This window comes from Notechis scutatus, chromosome 6 (assembly GCF_049901735.1).
Source record: "Notechis scutatus isolate UNSWTSFEM ecotype Mainland chromosome 6, rNotScu1.2, whole genome shotgun sequence".
NCBI classification, from domain to species: domain Eukaryota; kingdom Metazoa; phylum Chordata; class Lepidosauria; order Squamata; family Elapidae; genus Notechis; species Notechis scutatus.
This window is the reverse complement of record NC_142014.1, coordinates 64,762,380-64,785,788: the sequence shown is the minus strand read 5'-3', so window position 1 is coordinate 64,785,788 and position 23,409 is coordinate 64,762,380. Positions and strand designations below refer to the sequence as shown.

General features: G+C 38.7%; 1 protein-coding gene across 4 annotated transcripts in view; it reads right to left on the bottom strand.

The window, feature by feature from the left end:
• Positions 1–23,409, bottom strand: part of DENND5B (DENN domain containing 5B) — a 115,661-nt gene that overhangs the window by 40,033 nt on the left and 52,219 nt on the right. For all 4 annotated transcript variants that reach the window (XM_026695098.2, XM_026695096.2, XM_087968519.1 and 1 more), the window contains 5 exons: positions 17,261–17,370; positions 12,310–12,976; positions 7,240–7,427; positions 2,807–3,343; positions 245–473 (listed from right to left, as the gene is read on the bottom strand). In XM_026695098.2, coding sequence (XP_026550883.2) covers positions 245–473; positions 2,807–3,343; positions 7,240–7,427; positions 12,310–12,976; positions 17,261–17,370 — 1,731 coding nt within the window. The remainder of the gene's footprint in view (positions 1–244; positions 474–2,806; positions 3,344–7,239; positions 7,428–12,309; positions 12,977–17,260; positions 17,371–23,409) is intronic.

Genomic DNA, 23,409 nt, shown 5'->3' with positions numbered 1-23,409 from the left:
ACAAACAGAAAGTATGTTAGAATAAACAAGACCCAACTCGGACATTGGAGCATTTTTAGATTCACTTAAGAGACTTAAATATACTTTTACACAGATGGACAAAAACCCAAAGAAATTTACTATTCCTAAATAAATTACTAGTGAAAATCTTAATATTTTAACTCAAACAATTCCAAAGAACAATAAGGCCATTTTTCCTAGTTATTAAAAGAAGTAATTTAATATAAAAAAAATCTACTGATACCTGCTTCTTTTAATGTGGTGCATTTCTGGTATGTCGATGTTCTTAATGAGGGAATCCTGACATAGTGTCTCATTTTTTCAATTCGAGAGTCAAACACTCGCAGAAATGGGTCTTTTTCTTCCCATTGGGACATAATTTTATTGTCAATGAATGTTGCAAACATTTGGGTTTCAATGAAGTGGGAGAGGAAAGGAAGGTAAGGCTCTGGTTGATCTGAGAGAAATGAAGCCTACAGAGAGGGAGAGAGGAATCAAAATGAAACAAAACTAGTTATATTATTAAATATACTTGTGTTGTTTCATTATTTGCTCATATGCAAGGTCCAATAACCAAAGATAATTGCAATAGAGAAAAATCAATAGAAGGCTGTATTTCATTGTGCAGAAAACAGCTGAGAAATCTACCAATCAGTACAGTGGTACCTCGTACTCATCGTTAACTGGTTCTAGGAGGCACAATGAGTACCAAAAAGGATGAATACCACAAATTTTTCCCATATGGAATAATGTAATGAATCACAAGGCAGCTGACAACAAGTTCTAGCTTGTGCATTGAATACCAAACAAACAACGAGTACTGGAACAAAGTTCAATGAGTTTCAAAGCAGTTGAGTGCCAAGATACCACTGTATCTGCTTTAAATTTTCACACCACCATTTATCTGGAATGAGGAATACATACAACTTTAGGGAAGAAGATGAAAAACAAGAGATATCTCCCCGTGTTATTTCTCTTATAAATTATGTTCACATCAGTCACCATATCATTATTTGGTGGGCTATAAGAAGCATGACTACAATGGAGAGGGAGGGCATGCTCCACTCAATTCACTCAAAAGATAATTGGGTGAGAGCATGTGAAGTTGTTTTATTGTCACTCTGAATGCAATCATGAGCAGTAAACAGGTAGAGATAGACAACTTTCTTAGGAGCTAAATATCTGGGGCTAAATACCTCAGCAAATGAGGGCCTGAACCAGTTCACAGGAAAACTGCATAAAAGTACTTTCTACAAAGATTCCACCTCTTTGCAAATCCTATGGGCCTTTTCACCCATGAATAGGAATATTTAATTAAAAAAGAGGGGGAGGGGAGAACAAGGAACAACAGGCTTGTGTTAATGCTGAATTTCAAAAGGGGGATTTCAAAATCAAGAATATCAACTTTAGTTTAGAGAAATGTGACTGAATTTCTTCTCCAATCTAGTTCCTCTTGCCCATTTTGCAAACCAACTGTGCACATGAAATTATCTTAGACAAAGTCACATTATTTGGATGATCTGTTGATGTATCCAACAACAAGGTAGTCCTCAATATTTAGGACAGGGGTGAGATTCAACCAGTGTTAGTACCAGTTCACTGACTACGTTTTCAGATTACGTCAGGTGCGCAGCGTTTGAAAAGTCTCTTTTTTCCTGCTTTTTCATCCTCAGCTGTGCTGCACAAAGCAGTTGAGGTTAAAAAAGCAGGAAATAAAGGACAGGTAAGAGCCCAGTGGGTGAGTGGGCCAAACAGCAGCAGACACAGAACCGGTTCCTTGTCTGCTGCTCTTCAGAGCTATCGGTTCTGTAGAACTGGGCAGAACCGGTAGCATCCCACCCCTGATTTAGGAGCAGAATTTCCATTTAGGAGAATTTCCATTTAGGAATTTCCATTTAGGAGCAGAATTTCCAAGGAAGGCAGTTGTTAAAGTTGGTCACACCTAATTTTACAACTTTTTTGCCATAGTTAAGAGTATCATTGCAGTTGTTGTGTGAATCATGTGGTCATTGAGCAAATCCCCATTGACTTCACTTGTCACAAACTGACTGGGAAGGTCATAAATGATGTTCACAAGAAGCCAGGACACTGTAACTGTCATAAATACATCTTAATTGCCAAGCACCCAAACTTTAATTGCATGACTGTGGGGATGCTGAAACAGTTGTATGTGCAAGTACCTGTCAAAGTCACTTTTTTCAGTGCCATTGTAACTTTGAATGGATGTTAAACAAATGGTTGTAAGTTGAGGACTACCTGTAGTATGCCTCTAATAAAAAACTTAAGGCAAAGGTCTGGGTCAACCTTACTTCAAATTGTCCCAAAGAAGCTTTTCCAAGAAGCAACTGGACTTTCTGTTTTTTTCTTTAAAGACATTTTGCTTCTCATCCAAGAAGTTTCTTCAGCTTCTTCAGAGCTGAAGAAGCTTCTTGGATGAAAGCAAAACACCTTCAAAGAAAAAACAGAAAGTCAGTTGCCTCTTGAAAAAGCACCTTTGGGACAACCATGACCTGGATGACTGAGAATCTCCATAGACTTACTTAGAATCCTTTTTAATTCAAGGAAGGTTGAATATAGCAATATATGAGCTAACAGTGAGCTTTGACTATCCCAAAAATAAGGGTTGAAATTAGCTTAGAGCAGGGGTGGGATAAATGGCCCTTTTATGACTTGTGGATTTCAACTCCCAGAATTCCTGAGCCAGTGATGCTGGCTCAGGAATTCTGGGAGTTGAAGTCCTCAAGTGATAAAGGGGCCATCTTTCCCCACCTCTGACTTAGAAGAAAAAGAGTTTGGCTTCTTTTACTTTGTCAAAATTCTGCATCTGTTCCCTGTTGGTCAGCCAGGATTCCCTGTCCTGTGCCGCTTGAATGACAAAGGCCTCATAATCAGAAAACATCTGCATGAAGCGGTTGGCGAAGACCTCCCGGAGTTGGACATTCAGCTTGTAGTCCTTCAGTTCTTGTTCATCACAGTGGCGTTTAACATCCGTTTCTTTTTCTGCCAAAGAAGCAGTAATAGCCATTTTGTCTACTGCCACTCCTGTCCTCTTTGCCAAAGCGTGGAGGCGGGCGATTGTCTCGTTGCCTTTGAGCAGCTCATAGACGTTGATGGTGTTGTTGGGCACGTTTCCGTTCTTTTTGTCATTGGCCAAGTCGTTAAGGACAAGGTTTTTTAACTTGGCCGCACTCTCACTACAATGATGACGACCTTCGAGGGGAACCCCAAACTGAAGGAGAACCTCTGAGATTTCTTGGATGAAATTCGGCTTATTGGGAAACTGAGGAAGCTCTTCTGGTAGCTCAATGAAGTGATTATCAATATCCACAAAACACAGGTTGGCCTGGAAAAGAGAAAATAAATCATTTTGACAACAGAGGAGGTTTATTTCTTATAGGTTTACACTGAGAATAGAATATGTAGATATAAGGATTTAGAATGAAATCTTCTTGTTCAGATAAGCAAATACTATTAGTAAATTCAATATTCAATATACGTTTACGTTAGGCCCTTGGGGATCATTACAAAAACACAAAAAGGAACAAAAGGAACACCTTTCAGTGTTTGTATGCGAAGTGCAGACATTATTGTATGGCTCTGAAGATATCAGTTATCCAGTATTGTAAATCCAGTATTGTAATGTTAGCTTTTTAAGGATAAGTAGCATGTCAGTTATTATGCCTGAAGCAGCTAAATAAAGCTGTTTATCACTATGATTAATTTAAGCTGTACAACTAATTGGGAGCTCTGGCTTGTTCTTCTCTAAACAAGCCAAGAGCAAGCCAAAGTTTCTAGTTGACATGTGACCCTGAATAACCCACAAGTGCCATGGGACAAGCAGTTTTCATTATTAAATAAACCAGAAGGAAACATTCTGCCTTGACCCCAAATTAGCAAAAATACTTGAAATATAGGAAGGAAAATGTTTATTAGAAAATCCTTGGGGGACATGAAAAATTAAATATTTTCATGCTTTTTCAAATTGATTGGAACCAATGCTAGGCTATTCTGTTTACAAGATCAATTTAGCCCAATAACCTTTGGTTATGTTTAAAAGTACAGTTTGTAAGTACAGTAGAAAGGAAATAAAATTTCCTGCCTAAACTTTTGCTTGACAATAAAACCAACTGTCACCATGATATATTCTCTGAAGCGTAAATCTCTGTTGGGGACTGAAGAGTGAACTATATTAAGGACTTTGATAAAACTAGTAAAAGCCCAGATACAGAGGGATGCTATGGAAAAGACTAATTCTTCTTTTTAGATTGAACTCACTGTGACTTACTACAAGATTTGCCTCTTTTAAGTGAATCGAAGCAAGTTTATTTCTCCCAAAAGCCAATGAAATTAAATCTGAAGCATTCTTGAAAAAGGATAGCATCAGACCTACATATTTATAAAGGCAATGACAACTCATTCTTTTTAGCCTTTGAATGGATGTTTCATTGTTATGTTAAAGAACTCCACTTTTGAGAACATGCTTCTAAGAAGAGTGGAAAGGATTATAGCTTGAACTAAAGGCCAACATTTCATTAATCACGATGTTCAAATGTTGAAAAATACTTTTAAAACACCCCATTAAACAGCGAAAGACTCCAAAGTTATTTTTTGATAGGCTATATGTAGAATTCATTTCTCTAGGATTAACATATTTATTATTTTGGACAGAGAAAGGCATTTTCAAATTCACTAGTAAAATTGTCTGCAGTACTATAACTCTTTCTCCTCTTTCGGATCAAATAGACTACCATCTATCAAGAGTTCATTTAAAAGGCTTCTTAAACCCTACTTAATATTCCAAAAGCGCAGAATGAGATTTGAACCAAGAGGAAAATCTGAAGAGATCATCTTTTCGAAAAGCATCCCATGACAAGATGATGGCTAAGTAGCACCCTGAAGAATGTCTTATGACCAGCTGTTAGAATTTTATCCAGAATGCACAAGTGGTTTTATATTTAGCCCCTGAAGTAGCATCTGGTCTTAACAAGAAAAAGAAGGTAGAATTTAACGAATGCTTCCTGGCATTCCTACATTAAAAACTGGAAAGCTGCTTTAAAAAGCCCATTATTAAATTTAGTCTTCAGTTTCTTCCCCTTATTTGTGATGCTGGTTGCATTTTCCTAACCTGATGTGTCTCATATATATTAATCTGAGAAGATGCAATCTCAGTAGATGCAAAAACGGCTTCAACAAAAATTAATGGAAGCAAATATACATGTCCCCAGGATAATGGTGCAGGATCGAATATGAGTTGATCAAAAGGACCAGAATAGTCTGGAGAGAAAGAAGTTACTGAGAATAGGCTCCAGCACAAGTCCAAAAGCTTGCAAGAATAGAAAATAGGATAGGATAGGAATAGGAATAGAATAACAGAGTTGGAAGGGACCTTGGAGGTCTTCTAGTCCAACCCCCTGCTTAGGCAGGAAACCCTACACTACTTCAGACAAATGGTTATCCAATCTCTTCTTAAACCTTCTAGTGTTGGACCATTCACAACTTCTGGAGGCAAGTTGTTCCACTGATTAACTGTCAGGAAATTTCTCCTTAGCTCTAAGCTGCTTCTCTCCCTGATTAGTTTCCCCTGATCAAAGTTTCCATCCACTAAAACTGTGGTCCCAATGACTGACTCAGATTGGATCCTGCAAAAAAATCCATAACTGCAAGGATTTGCAAATTAAAGTCCAAATAATTCCTTAAGACAGAGGCTATAATCTTTAACCCAACTGCCACTGTTCAGAGCAAGTACTACAACCAAACATTTGTTTTCTATAGCCCTTTATTTACAAACAGACACAACTGTTTCTAAAACTTAATTTGGCTGATGGTGCAAACCACAGAAGTACATTCCATGATTTGTTTATTGTGATTTGCAAACCAATAACCTTGGACTGTCTCTCTTCCAGACAAATTGAAAATTGAAGATCAAGAAGAAAATCATAGGAGGAGGAAAATAATCCAGAATTTGCATATGTTGGTTTTTTTAAAAAAAACTAATCAAAAGCAAGCATCTCTGACCTCTTTTTCAGCTTGGCAGATGGTGAAAAAAAATGAAGGGGAGAATAAATGGTAAACTATGCTAAACGCATGCAGATTTCATTAAAACCTTTATCTAAACATACAGCAAGTCTTTTTATCATTTCCTCCCAACCCTCAAAGAGGAGCAAGTTCCTTGTAGTATAAATTATTTACTGTGGCTGCGTAGTGTGTTGAGTTTCATCTGTATAATACAGCACCTTTTTCCAACACCTTAAAATGGATGCATCTTTTTAGAAGACCAAGCAACTGCTTTCTTTGGTGAACCTTGTAATCCTAGGAAATGTCAAACCTGCTTTAACATGCTCCGTTCATTTTCTTGCACCTTCCAAAGTACACCCGCATAAGAATTGACCTGTTGTAAGAATTGAAGCCGATGAAGTGGGAAGCTCTGATTTTTATGCCAGAATATCATTTTATAAGCAGACAGATGGCAGAAAACTTCAAGGCTCAGAAAACAGAAGCCAAAGAGGCCCAGGATTTTAAACCTAAAGATTAACAATACATAAAGGACAAGGCCACCAAGTACTGTTAAGATATCTTTGTACCTATGGCCTCTTATTTCTCAGCAGTAAATTTTCTTACCTATCTTCTTGTGTGTCTGCCTGGGAATGTGAAGTGGGGAGATATTTTAATTACAGTGCCTGAATCTAATTGTTGACACTTCCCTGATCTGCATTCACAAGATATATTTGAATTTCCACTCACATCAGTGTAAACAATCAGAATGCCCAACAAAGTCTTCACCCAGGGAACCATAACTTTGCACTGGAAATGCTGCTGTTAATTTATTTATTTGGAAGATTTATTTGCCATCCACTCAGTCTCAGGGACTCTGGGTGGGTTACTAACAGTAAAAACTCAGCATATATTAAAAAAAAAACTAATAACCCCTCACCCCTTGACAGGGGTGAAATGAAGCATTTTACCAGCTCCATCTCACTCTAAGTTTCCCAGGTCCATTGACAGAACCAAGTCTTCAGGGCCTTACAGAATTGTGTCAAAGTGGGGGCTAGTCTAATCTCTGCGGGGATGATAACCCAAACGAAAGGAGCCACCGCAGAGAACATCCCATCAGTTGTACCACCTTAGGAGACGGGACCTACAACATTCCTTGCCTTGCCTCTCTAGCGGATATAACCAGCAAGAGACAGTCCCCTCAGATAACCCGGTCCTAAGCCATGAAGGGCTGTAAGCAATGTTTACCTCTTGAGGAAGTTCCAGCTTAGAACGATCTGTTCCCTCTTTGGATTGGAGGCCCATCAAGTAAGGTACGGGAGCATCCAGGAAATGTAAGAGTGAGGCTGGGAGGATGGGGACATACACGTGTTGCCACTGGAATGGGAATAGCAGAGTGGTGATCCCTTCGGCAACTGTCATCAGACGCTGATAGTCTAAACAAAGAAACCCAAAACAGAATTGTCTCTAAAATACCATTACTTTCAAAATCTCATGTGCATTTCAATGCCCAGCAGATGGCAACTGCAAAGCAATTTTTAAATTCACAGGATACACATTGTAATAGGCATTTATTGACTTGATTTAATGTGTAGTATGTTAACCTCCTACTAACCTGTTTAAAGTGGGTTAAATTATTAACTCTAGAACTGCCATTCAAAGCAAGCTATGAAATGTTTAGACAGCATGCAAATTCACTTTAAGACAGAATGAGAATTAATTACAGAGGTTAATCCTTAGGAGGTATTTTAAACCCATTTCCATAAAGTACTCTCTTCACAAGTATTTTGACAGCATTTTATTCCAACTGATTATGGCAAATCAAAATGCAAAGAACTAGCAGCCGTCACCGGTATTAACAGCACTGCTTTCTGAAACTTAAATAGTCACAACAGTAATGTATTTTTTGATTAATGAATACACAATTCTCAGAGTTTAAGCTCAAGTACAACCCATGAATAAAATACAGATGTGTTAAACAAGACAAACAAAAAGAAGTTAAGCACCAGGCCTTTGTCTATGTGTCTAGTTCCAAATAAAACTAGTGGAATACTTAACAAAAACATTCAAAATGGATGCTTGAGAAAGAGATAATTTAAATACTATTTCAACAACTGATTTTGAGGGGTGCCTCTAAACCAGGGGTGTCAAACTCGCATCGTCACGGCGGCATCACGTGATGTATCTGGACTTTTCCCTCCCTTCACTACACTGGGTGTGGGTGTGGCCAGCGCATGACACATCTGGCCCACAGGACACGAGTTTGACAGCCCTGCTCTAAACTATGACCTCAGAAAATATAGGTCAGTTCAATTTGAGACACATGTACTGTAAATATCACACATCACCAGTTATATGACTTCCCATTATCTCTCTGCTGGGGAAACATTAATGAGGAATAAAACTACTTTATTTCTCAAATATGCTACCCATGTTCATGCCTGATGTACATCAGAGTACATTACCAAGCTTCCAGCATGAAAAAAAAAAAGTTTGATGAGCGTTCATGCAGGAATTTAAATTTGAATGACAAGGAAAGAGGCCCCTGGAAATACACAGTTTTCTTTAATTCCAACCTAATTAATCCTTCCCAAGAACAGTAAAAGCCAGACAAAATAAACTTTTGCAAAAAACAAGAACACTCTTTTGATTTCCTCAGCCACCTGAGGCACATTAATAATGAAACCAAAGTTTGTAATGTTCTCATTGACAATACACTGGAGTGTCATTCCTTCTTTCTTGCTCGCGGTCTGAGCTAGTCTAAAAATGCATGTCTCCCACGGTTCTCCATTAAATATAATGGATTTCCACTCCAGCTTCAATGAGCCTATCAATCAGTCACCAAACATACACTCCACCAAGTACAGTATCCTAAATCAACCTTCTCAGCTGTACGCATCTCAGAATTCTCAGCGGGCGTAGCCTATGGCAGTGTTTCTCAGCAACTTTAAGATATATGGACTTTAACTCATGGCTGGCTGGGGAATTCTGAGAGCTGAAGTCTACATATCTTAAAAGTTGCCAAGATTGAGAAAGACTGGCCTATTATGGCAGGCCTATCAAACTGGCAACCCGTGGGCTGGATATAGCCCATGCAGGCCACGTCCACCCCAGCTCCGCAAAGGCAGAAAACATCGTGATATATCACGATACGGCCCGCGATGTGAGCAGGTTTGATACCCCTGGTTTGTGGGCTAGGGTTTCTAGGAGCTTCAAATATAGAGGGCACCCCTACTGTATTAAAGAGGAGAAGGAGGAGGAAGAGGAAGAGGAGGAGGAGGAGGAAGAAGAAGAGAAGGAAGATGCCATACTTGCTATCAGACACCATTTGTTGAAAAATAGAGATGCCCATAGACTTCCCCAGTCCCCTGCTATGATTTGGGGCAAAAATCCATTTTGCTGGTTTTGCAGAACCTCAGTTCTTCAAAGCAGAGCACTGGCTTCTGAAGCGGCCAGGAGTTTCATTTCCATCAGGACAGGAACTCCAGAAAATTTCAGAATGCTCTTGGAAGAGAAAACTATCAGGCCAAAAGCAATATTTTGTTTTTTTGTTGCTATTGTTGTTGCTGCTGTTATCGGACACTGTTTAATATGCAGGTAGTCCTCGACTTACGACAATTGAGCCCCAAATTTCTGTTGCTAGGTGACACATTTCATAAGTGAGTTTTGTCCCATTTTACAACCTTTCTTGCCACTTGGTTGTTAAACGAATCTGGCTCCCCCATTGACTTTGCTTGACAGAAGGCTGCAAGGGGTGATCACATGATCCCGGGATACTGCAATCGTCATAAATATGAGCCAGTTGCCTCCTAGCATCTGAATTTTGACCACATGGCCATGGGGTGGCCACAGTGTAAAAAGTAAGTGTAAAATGTGGTCATAAATCATTTTTCAGTGCTGTTGTAACGGTCACTAAATGAACTGTTTCAAGTGAAGGACTACCTGTATTTAGAAGGAAGGGGAAAAACCTTCTGGCAATTTTATCATATTTCATAGATATATTACTGTGTTTTGGTAAACTGCTTTGGAAGCTCTGCTGAGGAATGGTATATACCAGAAGTCTCCAAACTTGGCAACTTTATGTTCTGACCCAAGCCTTGTTCAAATCAAACAAACACAAAACATAGATAAAAGTAAAAATCTTTTTAATGCGTCTCTGTAAATTCTGTTCATTCACAGCAAAGCGCTATTAAAACTAATTGTCTCAGATAAGAGCAAGCCCTGTCAAGGTTGTGCAAGGCTGCCAAGAACACAAGATTAAGTGCAAGGAAATATTCAAAGCTTAAAGTCTCCGAAAACAAACTAGGATAGACCGAACTTCCACGAGGACTTGAAGTGCAAGAACTTCTTTGCTTCCTGCAAAGGATCCCACCTCTGAGGGCTGGCTTTTATCCCTTAAGAGAGGGGCCATTGCCTTGCAACCTTACTCCCGAGTCGTCCTTGCTGCTGCAGCTGCTGTTTCTTTTGAGCAGCCCTGTGCGCACACGCACTGGGCACAGGCTCCTTGGGCTCCTCTGCATCACTGCTGCCAGACTCCACAAGCTCCGAAGCACCCACTCTCTGGACAGTCCTGGCCCCATCCCTGCATCACACGCAGGCCCCTCATCCGAGTCCTCGCTCTCAGAGACCTCAGCTATGCTGGCTGAGGAATTCTGGGAGTTGAAGTCCACAAGTCTTAAAGTTGCCGAGGTTGGGGACCCCTGATATATACTATCATTAAAATGTTCTTGGGGGGGTTATTAAATGCTCTTGGACAGAGAAATATTTGTAATGTTATCTGGGAATGATTTTGAGGGGTGCAGGAAGAGATGCTGCTTAGGGAACCCTCAGACAAGAGAGGGAGGAACCCCCAGTGACATAAGGGTCAGAAGAAGAGAGTTAGCAAGAACTTTCCCTAACAAATCAGGCTGTTAAAAGGCAGATTTGTATTTTCAGACTTTCAAGATTTTGTTCCTGTAGCTTTACAATAAAGTAGCATTAGCCCATCTGGTACTGTTTCCTATCTGGTTTAGCTGGAGGGCTGACAGACTTAAAGTAAAAGGTTAGAAAATTCTATTTCCTTCTTTGGATTATTTGTAGACTAGCTCACATTCTATTAATACAGAACTAACAATTTAATTTATCCTCCGACCTCAATCTTGTGGCAATCATATTTTATTACGTCTCTCTAGAAACCTGTGTTATCAGTCTCAAAACAGTACTATTCCTAAACTACTGAAATATCTATTCTTTCTCCATCCAACAAATTTTATTACATTCTTTGTTGGCATAAGAAAACTTCCATGTGGAAAATTATTTTAAAGAAGCTAATCACGCTCAGGGATAATTGCTTTCAAAATATGTATGGTGTCTCCACAAAGCTATTTAAAACCAGAAAAATATTGAAGCATAAATCTTTGATTTTATCAATTAATAAGCATTTTCCTAACTTCCAGACAATTATAGCTTTCTTGGAAGATGGTTACTGCTTTCGGTGTCAATGTCCTGTCTTTAGCTTCTGCCTGCAGGTAATACTGTAAACTTTCAAAGAATCTGTCAGTTGATTTATTTTTTGCAATCTTGCACAGGGGGAAGGTGTGGTTGTAATTTTTGCAGTAAGGAGTGACCCATTATTAATAAATCTTATTAATACATCCCTTCTTAGCCCAAAAACCTCTGTGGTTGGCATATGGTAGGCAGTTCAAACTTTCCCTCCCTTTATCCACATCATTCGGTTGATAGATTTCTTGTCTGTCTGACTGACTGACTAACTGACTTCTTATATGGCACTATATAAGGAATCCTGATGGTGCAGTGGTTAGAATGCAGTACTGTGGGCAGTCTGGAGTTTGATCCTGACTGGTTCAAGGTTGACTCAGCCTTCCATCCTTTCAAGGTCGGTAAAATGAGAAGCCAGATTGTTGGGGGCAATATGCTGGCTCTGTAAACAGCTTAGAGAAGGCTGTAAAGGATTATAAAGTGGTATATAACTCTTAAGTGCTAGTGCTATTTTGGAGGCAAACGATGCCAGGTTATCCAGTGTGCTATGGAAAGATCTATATACATAGAAAAGGGAGACAAAATTTATCACTGGTCCTTAGTATTTATTTCTTGATTAAATTTGTTTGTTTGCTAGACAGGAGATAGCGTTTAGAAACCATAGACCCATCCTCCTCCATCCAACAAAACATCAGAATACCTTTTCCTTTTTATGAAAACACCCTTTATTGTGGTGCTATAAAAGCCATATCGTCGCAATGTTACATTTGGTGGCATCAGTATTTTGGAAGACAAGAAAAAAACTCAAAATCACAGTCAGGTTAGGAGAAGTCCACTTACCTTGAGAATAAAGAAGAATCTGCATTTCTAGGAGGACGCATGTAAACACCTGAATAAGATTCTCCAAGCCCAGCAGCTCAAAGGCTTCCCGGAGAGCATAGTCATAGAGGGGGAGTTCATTGGGGCCTGGTCTCTGGCAGACAATAGGCTCATAAACCCCATAGAATTTGAGGGACCTTCCTGGGGGCGGAAGGGGTACTTCATAAAGAATGTTATGTATGTAGCTTTCCAGAGGCAAAGGTGGGGGTTGCTGACAAGTGACTGCTTTGTAAAGCTGGATGAGGAATTTCTTGCAGGCTTGCATGAAAGGCAGGGGAGCAATGACACATATACACTTGGAAACATACAGTGTGTCCCTGTTGATGTCGTACGAGTTGCAGCGCTGCATTTTGGCCAGGGACGTGGAGTCTCCTTCATCCAGGCTGCTGGCCAGAGAGTCCATGCTGCATGACGACGAGGCACAGACGCTGTTGCATTGCTCCGCGTTGTGCATCTGATAAAGCGTTTGCATGGCTGCACAGATCTGCTTGCTCGTGACCTCCTCAAAAAACGTGAGTACAAATCCGTAAGTGCGGGACCCATCTTCCCGAGTAATGATGAACGAATGGAACTGGGGATCTCTGAGGTCTGACTGAGTCCTGAAGGACAGCCCTTTGGGCATACATAGCTGTGAGAAGAGACAAGGAAAATACACCTGTCAGCTGCATCGTAATGTCTATTATGGCCATTCCTATACTGAAAAATCTATAAAGGTTAAGGTTTTCCCTGCCCAGTTGTGTCCATCTTTAGGGTGTGTGCTCATCTCCATTTCCTAGCTGAGTGAGCCAGCGTTGTCTGAAGAAGCTTCCAGGGTCATGTGGCTGACATGACTATACACTGAGGTGCATGGAACGCTGTTATGTTCCCAGCACAGTGGTACCTATTTATCTACTCACACTTGCATGCTTTTGAACTGCTAGGTTGGCAAGAGCTGGGCCAGAAACAGGAGCTCACCCCATTATGCAGTACTTGGGTCTCAAACTGCCAACTTTTCAGTTGACAAGGCCTGGGTCTTAACCTACTCTGTGTTGTACATAGTACTTATTTGATAAAGCAAATAAAGCTTATTGACAAGAAACTAAGGCTGAAAAAAAGTCCCCACTTTCTTACCATTTAGTTAAACACAACATTCTTAAAGTCACAATTCCCAGTCTCAAGCTCCACTGATTTTTGCATAATTGTGTAGCAATGAAATTTGCCATAGTTCTTAAAATTAATTTATAACCTTGTGAATTAGCTACAGATTTCTCAAGAAAGCAGTTAACAAAAAGCCTATTTCCTTAGCAAGTAATGGGCATTATATAAAATTGAAAAGGATGTGAATATTACATGCATGTCAATTATATAACCCAGTATTAAGGCTAAAAGTATAGGCATAGTCATATATAGTAGCAAATATTTTGTATGTCAATTAAAAATGTGTGTCTAAACACCATATCTAAAGGGAATCCAATTCATCGTTATACAAATGCACTAATCTGTATAAAACTCTCTTGGAAACAATCTTCTGGAAATATTTCATGAAAAAAGAGGAAAAGATGAGGAAAGTGAAGCATGAGTTCACTACAGTATTTCTGATGTACTTGTTAAAGTGTATAAAAGGAGATTTTCATGAATTTTGTTAGCATGAGTTTCAATACAGCAACACTTCAAGTGCCAAAGCTGCCAAACCTCTGGAAGTCTCATGAAGCTTTTAAAAAAATTGTGTTGTCCACTGGCGTATGTTTGACATGCATACATGCATACACTGACCCACTGAATGCTCAGCATTAGTAGCCAAAATGGCACCAGTGATAAGAGGAATTATCAGCAAGTCTGGAACATTCTCAAAATAACCTCAATGGGAAACCCAACAAATTCCCAATTGAGAAAAAGAAATGAGCATGCTCAATGCTCACAAAGGAAGGCAAATATACGTGTCCCAGGATAATGTTGTAGGATCCAATCTGATTCAGTCACCGGGACCAGAGGTTTAATCTTCTGAACTTTCAGACTTGTGCTGGAGCCCATCCTCAGGGAACGAAACTCTCACCAAAATGTGAGACAGAATTCTGGTGAGAGAGAAGTTCCCTGAGGATGGGTTCCAGCACAAGTCCGAAAGCTCGGAAGACCAAACTTCCGGTCCCAGTGACCGACCCAGATTGGATCATGCTCAAGGCTGCTGGAAGGAGTGGCAGAATTGGAGGGTAACAACAGAAATTCTGAACATTGTATAATACGTCATTGCCATTTTTTCCCTCAACAGCAAATGGGTTGGTTTCATCAAATAGGAAGCCACTATGAGAGATCTGAAGCTCCTTTTCCACTCTAATTATTCAATTGCTTGGAGCTTCTTGACAACATACGAGACCACTCAAATGAAAACCCAGTTTGTACAGATCTAAAGTGTTGATCAATTGGGAGAGATGACACTTTTGCTACCAACTGAAGGATAGACTCTTATCAATTAGCAAAAGTTGAGAAGGGTAGACCAAGGATGCAGCACACAGACACTTCGATAACCTCTCTGCTCTTAATTAGACTATAATGTGTGGGAACCAGCCAGTTTCCAAGCTAATGGTTTCAGAACTAATTCTCTGTGTAACTTGAAGAATACACCTGGGTGTATATGAATGTTTTAAACCATTGAACAAAACCTAATTTGAAAGTATCCTGCTCAAGTGCTCATAGAACTACCAATCTTACTCCCTAACAATTCCCCATAATGCAGCAGGGATTCCCTGAAGCACTTTGCCCAATCAAAGATCAAGAAACAGCCATCACCATATGCAAAAAGAGCAGTTTAAACATGTGTGGCACAACTGTGAAAAGTCTGTAGAAAAACAAGAGTTTTGCAGTTATTAAAATGAAACTGCTCCCTTTCCATTAGCTAGCTTCCATTAAACAACGTTCTATTCATGTTTTGCCATCTGCAGTTCAATTAGCATAGAGTAAAAGCAGAAGGCTTTTCTAGATTAACCTAAAAATATTTGAGCATTTTCCCGCAAAAAAAAATAATAATCACTCGCTAATATAAAAAGCAGACAAAAATACAAGGTAAGAACAATATTAATTCTGAAAGAAATGAGCAACATTTCTCAGCGCTTAATATTAAGAGAAAACTCTTCATGTTCCACAAGACTTTTGTTTCCATCACTCAACCCTTCATGTTACAATATTACAAAGCTTGAGTACAGGGAGAGAAAAAAGAATTCTGGTATTTAGCAAATCGTCATTATCTCTTTAAAAGTTAAGAACATGAAGGTTTCAGAAGTCTTGATGATGCCTTGGTGGACATTAGGTTACTCCTCATGAATGTATATACAGCCAGTCCTCAACATATGACTGGTCACATAGTGACCACTCGAAGTTATGATGGACCCTGAAAAAGCTACTTACGATCCGTACTTAAAGTATTTGGATGCTTGGACACCAACTAGCATTTATGGGTAGTTGCAGTATCCCAAAGACATGTGACTGTGATTTGCAACATTTTTGCCAGAAACCATTGTTTACTTCTGGTTTCCAGCAAAAAATACTCCATAGCAAACAATGAGCTCATTTAACAACTGAACACGTAGGGAAAGGGATGGTAGAATCTAATGGCAGAGTTTAAAGAGGGATCAGCCTAGAATCTCTACGTAGCCACAAGTGAGCTAAATCCGACCTTCCTTGAATTCCATTCTGCCTTATCTAATCCCAAGCAGGTTCTGTTAGTCGAGAAGATTCCTGTGCATAGGTTATGAGTAGCAATACATCAGTTTAACTGGACCTTCATCTGTGGACTGGTCTTTTGAGCCTGATAGCAGCATTTGTTTTATATCAATACATTAACTTAATGACACAAAAAAGGTCATAAAATCAGGCACAATCATGTGGTGACACGGTTTATGACCATTGTGACTTTATAATCAAACTTATAGGCTCAATCATGGTTGTGAGGGATACCTGTAGCTTATTAAAGAATTCACAATTCTTTGACTGCATACAGTAATCAGATACTGTGGCAAGCTATACTATAAGGAATAAAGAGCTTTTATTATGAGTGAGAAGCATAGGGATATTTCATTTATTGTTGTATCATTGAGAAGCATGATACGTTCCAAACTTTCTACTACACAGTGGTAGAATTGCTGTAAGTATTGAGCCTAAGACAAATGTAAAAATACCAACCTATTGAAGGAAAAGACTGGAATTTAGAAAGCATAGGAAATAAAGGTTTGAGGAGGGAGGGCTTAGAAAATACTTTAACTTTAGCTTTACTTAGCTGCATGAAAATATTTTCTAAGTCTATGGTTCTCAACTAGAGGTCTGTGTGGGGCTGCAATGTCATTACCAGGGGATCCATGAAGACTTGGACAAGTATTATGATTTAAATCTTGAGTTAAATCTTGGGCTTCTGTGGCCATAGTCCGTGACCACAAAAGGTATTTAAGGGAGGGTCCGTGGTGAAGAAAAGGTGGAGAACCATGGTTCTAACTCCTCCTCAGGCTGAAGATGACACAGGGGCTGAATTCATATATTGTGATATTTCACAGCTTTGACAGTTAGTTAGATAAGCCTCAACAGGGTGACCTCACAGCCATTCATTCATTCATTCATTCATTCATTCATTGGATTTATATTGCTGCCTATTCGCCCATGGCAACTCAATGCTGACCTATAAACCATGGTCAGGCTAACCTGAACAAATACTGTAACTTACAGTGAAGTGTGAATCCATTATTGATTTCACACATTTGATTACAGCCCAATCTTTGGGCATAAATGTATGTATGAATAGAGAAATTTGGGTTAATCCTCCTCACTTAATCAAAATCCCCCTATTCAATTAAGGACTGAAATGGAAATACAGGTGAACTGAAACATGTAAGAAGAGCAGTAGCTGAAGACTAGAATGTGAAACTCCTTTAGAAGACGTTTCTCTACGTACCATGTTGACGGCATCTTGATCAAAGGGGTTCCATTCTATGTTTTGGGGATAGTGAGCCAAGACTTTCGACTTGAAAGTTCTTCTCAAGGGACTCTGGTCAAAATTTTCTCCTGCAATAGATTAAGAAGCAACAATCATCACGTCAATGAATTATTTTCTAAGAAAGCTTCAAGTTTGTTCAACCCCTGGTTAAAAAGAACGAAGACCACAGGAAAAAAGAGAAAATATTGTTATGTCTATTTAAAAAAAAAAAAACTACCTGAAATTTTTGGGAAAAGGAATAATCCATCATTAAACTGAGCCATACCATGTTCATCCCACTCCATGCAGTGATACTTCTTAATGCAAGTTTAAGGAGATATATTTTTAAATGATAAATATTATCAATATAGTATTTTAAATATTATTTCATATTTTTAATATTGTTTTAAAAATGATATTGAAAGCATCAGGCATTTAAAAAAAAACTGATATCATAACTACAGGTGATCTTCAACTTATGATCCCAGTTGGGACCAAACTTTCCATTGCTAAGGAAGACGGTTTTAAGTGAGTCGCACCCAATTTTACAACCTTTTTGCCATGGTTAAGCAAATCATTGCGCTTGTCAAGTGAATCACACAGTTGTTAAATGAATCTGGTCTACCCCATTGACTTTGCTTATTGGAAGCCAGTTGGGAAGGCCACAAATGGCAACCACAAGACCCGGGGACATTGCAGCCATCATAAATACATGTCCGTTGCCAGGTGCCTAAATTTTGATAGCAATAGCACTTAGACTTATATACCGCTTCACAGTGCTTTCCAGCCCTCTCTAAGTGGTCTACAGAGTCAGCATTTTGCCCCCAACAATCTGGATCCTCATTTCACCAATCTCAGAAGGATGGAAGGCTGAGTCAACCTTGAGCCTGGGGAGATACGAACTGCCAAATTGCAGGCAGACAGCAGTCAGCAGAAGTAGCCTGCAGTACTGCATTCTAAACACTGGGCCACCACGGCTCTTCGCCTTAACCACGGGGATACTTCAAAAGTCATAAGTGTGATGACGGGTTGCAAGTCACTTTTTTCAATTTCTAAATTTTAGTGATCTAAATGATCACTAAACAAATGGTTGCAAGTCAAGGACCACCTGTAGTTAATAACCTAATAGGTAAAATATGCTTCATAATTATAGTCCTAGTGTGGAGAGTAACTCTAAATGACACAGTTTGGATAGTTAAAAACAAGCAGTGGGGCTGAGCCAAATTAGAGTTTCAGTGCAAAGTCTGAGAGTCCAATACTTGTCCCCAGCGTAGATTCTAAATCAGTTTTATGCTGCCTGGAATGATTGTCTAGATCAGAGGTCCCCAAACTTGGCAACTTTTAAGACTTGTGGACTTCAACTCCCAGAATTCTTCAGCCATAATAGATAGATAGATAGATAGATAGATAGATAGATAGATAGATAGATAGATAGATAGATAGATAGATAGATAGATAGATAGACAGACAGACAGACAGACGACAGACAGTCTGGCATTGTAGTTTATATGTAGAAAGATGTATTTACAAAATAATGCAATCTTACTGAAATCACAGAACTTGAACCTGAACAATTTAAACAAATTTAAACATCAGTGTTTGAAAATGCAGCATGAATTACGGATGTACAGTTTGCATAGCCTGACACAATTCTAAATGCAAAGAGAGAGAGAGAGAGAGATAGAAAGATTGCATATCTTGCCTATGTTCCACGTTATCAGCAAACATGTAAAAATTGTAGGAGCAGAAGAGGAAAGGAAAATTGCATTATTAATCTGAATAGGCACTAAGACCTTCGCTGCCTTTGAGAATTCTCTGCTTATTGGCAATGAATCATTACTGGTGGCTGCAAATTCTCAGCTGGATGTTCAGTAGCAGACAGAAAACCAACAACTGAATTTCATTTTTCAGATGCTCTTCACAGCAGGCAATAAACCAACAGCTAGATTAATCCCCTTTCCAATTATTTAGGTTTTCCCCCGCCCCCGTCCCTAGTGTTCCATGTCCTGTTCCCCCTCTCCCCACCCGCAGGGCAGGCTTCGCTTTTTCAGATCAACTGAACATTGATTTGTTGGAATTAACTGAGCCCAGCCAGAGTCTGATTTGGCCAAAGGCACTCCGATGGCTTTCATGCCGAAGGCAGGATTAGAACCCACACGTCTCCTGGTTTCCGGCCTGGATCTTAACCACTAGACCAAATTGGCTCTCTTTTCCACTTATTTAGGACTTTGTTATATTAATTTCATCCTAACTTTAACCCCAATTGCCCACAGTGTCTTGGAATTACATGGGATTGATATTTAATACCTAGAAATTGATCTTTTGCCAGATACATACGGTGTGATTAAGTTATTTCAGAGACTTTACACCGAAAAAATTAAATGTCCTGTTAAATGCATCTGTAATGCAAATATGTATTTGCAAACATGTTTATCAAATTCGTGCTTCTCTCTTTTTTTTTAGTGCATATAACATTTTAGTGTAGTCATCACCCTTTCCAGGAAGGTAAATAGATATCTCTCTCAGATATCTCTCTCTGTGTTTGAGATTGTGAATTCTCTCATGATATTCTCCAGACAAATCAAATTCAGTAGGGGCCAAATGTAGCAGCACTTTTGCTATACTCACTTGGATGCTAAATCAAATGGTACAAGAATTCTTTTATTTAAGTTCTAACACAATGCATTTATTTAATTTTAATTTCCAAGCAGCTTAGAGCAACATTCAGTGGCCTTCTTTATAATCACCAGCAGTTTTGCTCATTTATGGAATAGGATTGCCTAAAAGTTGATTGTCAAATTTATACAACACAATCCACGCTCAGGCTCCTTTATCATTGATTCATGCATTCATTCTCATCATAGGATTGAGGTGGAATCCTTTCCTCTCTTTCCCCCACCAATTCTCTTGCAGATGGCTAGTTTCTCATGGCTATTGGTAGTTGCATCACAAGGAAAAGCAGTCCTTCACACATTCATCAGTTTTCTGTTGTCTAGTTACACATATTGCACAGTTAGCATTGGCTCCCAGCAGTTCTGCTGGATGCAAAGAGTCTGCCTGAAGCTTCCATTTACTATTATTTTCTATGGATGAGAATCCTGGTTAACTATAGCCTTAGCTGCTTTCACAAATCCATTTCAGAAAACACACTTTAAAAGTAGTAATAATAATACTGACCAATGTTTTCCAATAGCCCCAAGCAACTAGCAAGGGTAAAATCAAAGACTTCTGCTTTCATCCTCTTAGATAATAGATAAAAGATGATCAGAGTTGGGAGGGACCTTGTAGATCATCTAGTCAAACCCCCTGCCCAACCTTACACCATTTCTGATAGATGGGAGTCCAATATCTTCTTGAAAGTCTCAAGTGATGGCGCTCCCACAACTTCCGAGGGTAAGCTGTTCTATTAGTTGATTGTTCTCACTGTCAGAAAGTTTCTCCTTATTTACAGGTTAAATCTCTCCTTGTTCAGTTTCCATCCATTATTCCTTGTCTGCCCTACAAGCACTTTAGAAAATAGCTTGACCCCTTCCGCTCTGTGGCAGCTCCTCAAATATTGGAAGACTGCTATCATGTCTCCCCTGGTCCTTCTCTTCACTAGACTAGCCATGCCCAGTTCCTGTAACCGTTATTCATATGTTTTAGTCTCCAGTCCCCTAATCATCCTGGTTGCTCTTCTCTGTACTTTTTCTGGAGTCTCAACATCTTTTTTATAGTGTGGTGACCAAAACTGGATGCAGTACCCTAGGTGTGGTCTCTTAGAGTCCAATCATACTCCTAAACATGTCATATCCTAAACAGTTTAAACAATGTTACTCACAAAGACTTAAAAAGTTTGTTCTGAAAAAGCTGAATCAGTAAGGCTGACATCAGTACTACCACACAAAGAAAGAGATGATTAAAAATACAAAGCTCTTCTCAGCCTACTCATTTAGGATTAAAGTTAGTCATGAATTTTGTGAAAATGCAGTCTGCCACATATCTGGTATAAAAATATCCCTGAGGTTTTTTTTTTTTTTTTTTTCCAGAGGGAAACTACTTCATTTGTATGTCATGGCAGACAAATCTTAATTAATCTGCTTATTCTCAGTGGAGTTGGCCTTTCATTTCTTACACTGGGGGGTGGGGTGTATAAAAAGCATAGTAGGCTACATTTAGGCACAATGTACCATTATTGGCAGTTACAAGAATGAGCAACAGTGACCTATAGGTAGAAGTATTCCCTTTTCACGTAGAAGGAGAAAACACTAAAAGTTTCATCTTGTAGGTTGAAGTAACCCATACTTTGCTTTTCCATCCAAAAAGAAGCAAAGTATAATTACATTTGTTCTCAACCCAGGATCTCATTCCATGATCTAACTCGGGTTCCAGGTGCTCTTTTGTGAGCAAGCTATAATTTATATAAACTAAGTAAAGAAAAATTAATCTCCTCCCCATCGTGCATAAAGGGTGGTGTGAATAAATGCGCTCCTTCTCTATTCTATTTTGTAATTATGGTTTGTTATGGGATCTGTAGTTGCAATGAATAGCTTTTCAAGGGTTAGAGTTAGGAGCTGAAGAAACTTCTTGGATGAGAAGCAAAACGTCTTCAAAGAAAAAACAGAAAGTCGATTTACCTCTTGAAAAAGCACCTTAGGGACAATCATGACCTGGATTTTTATGAATCTCCATAGACATAGATTTTCAAGGGTTTTTATCTATGGAAAAGTGATCACTTGCTATCATCTCTTGGTTCAATGATGGAGAAATTGTGCCCTAGACGATACTGTTGGACGACAATGCCAATCATTTCTGATCACCAGTTATGCTAGCCTGAAGTACAGATGTTATTCCCAGCAATTCTCTACGGGGAGGAAATCCAGTGAACGAATTAAAACAATCTAAAAACAGAAATCTTGATGAGGCTCTCCCATCACCTGAAGAAACTTCTGAGATGAGAAGCGAAACGTCTTCAAAGAAAAAACAGAAAGTCCAGTTGCCTCTTGAAAAAGCACCTTTGGGACAACCATGACCTGGATAACTGAGAATCTCCATAGACTCTTGTTGAAGTTGTAAACCAGGGGTCCCCAACCCCTGGGCCACGCAAGTAGGAGGTGAGTAAGCAAAGCTTCATCTGTGTATGCGCAGGATTTAGGTTGTGTGCACGAAATCATTTCCCCCCTCACGGTCTCTGGACGACAATTTTGCTTCCGAAACTGGTCCCTGGAGCCAGAAAGAATGGGGGACTACTGCTGTAATCCGAGTTTTTTTTTTAAAAAAAAACAAGTTTTATTAATTTTTTCAAAACACACAAGTCATCATTATCCATTACATATTTAAACCTTTTTCCATTATAAATTTAACAAGTCAGATAAACTATAATTCTGTTTTAAACCATTTCCATATAAACATATAAAAACCTCTTATCCATTTTCTCTTTCTTTCTCTTTACTCTTATTCCATTTTATTATTATTATTTCATCTATTTCTTTCTGACTTAGTTACCATTATTCTCATATTAATTCTCCCCCCCAAAAAAAACATATATACACAACACACAAAACATAAAAAAAATCTTTTTGGAAAGTAACTTGGACCCAGGTATCTCTTTCTTCATGGACTTCAACTGTATTCATACTCATCTTACATATCATTACTTATTTTATTTACCATTCTAAATCTTCTATATTAACTTCTCCTCATATTTCACTCTTTTAAATTCTATCTTAATTAATCATCTTAATTTGAGTCATTATATTTGTATCTTTTGTCCATTCTTTATTGTACCTTTGTCTCATTCCTTATAAAAAAAAAGAAATTTCTCCTGAAATCACTAATCAGAGTATGATGCCTTTCTATCTCCCCACTAAATTAATCAAATTAATCTTTAGAATAACACCCAATGCCCAATCCGATTTTGCTTGGTACATTCTAACTGAATAATACATCCAGAATAATTAAATACATAATTAAACAATAGATCTAAATATTAAAAACAAATACTATAATAAAAATTTTATAATAACATCAATACCATAATCTTATTAAACTCTTTAATTAAAGTTCAATATTCTAAATCTCCCCTCATATTATTAAATTTTAAAACCAATCATTATTAACATTTCAACATTTTAATCTCTTATCAACTC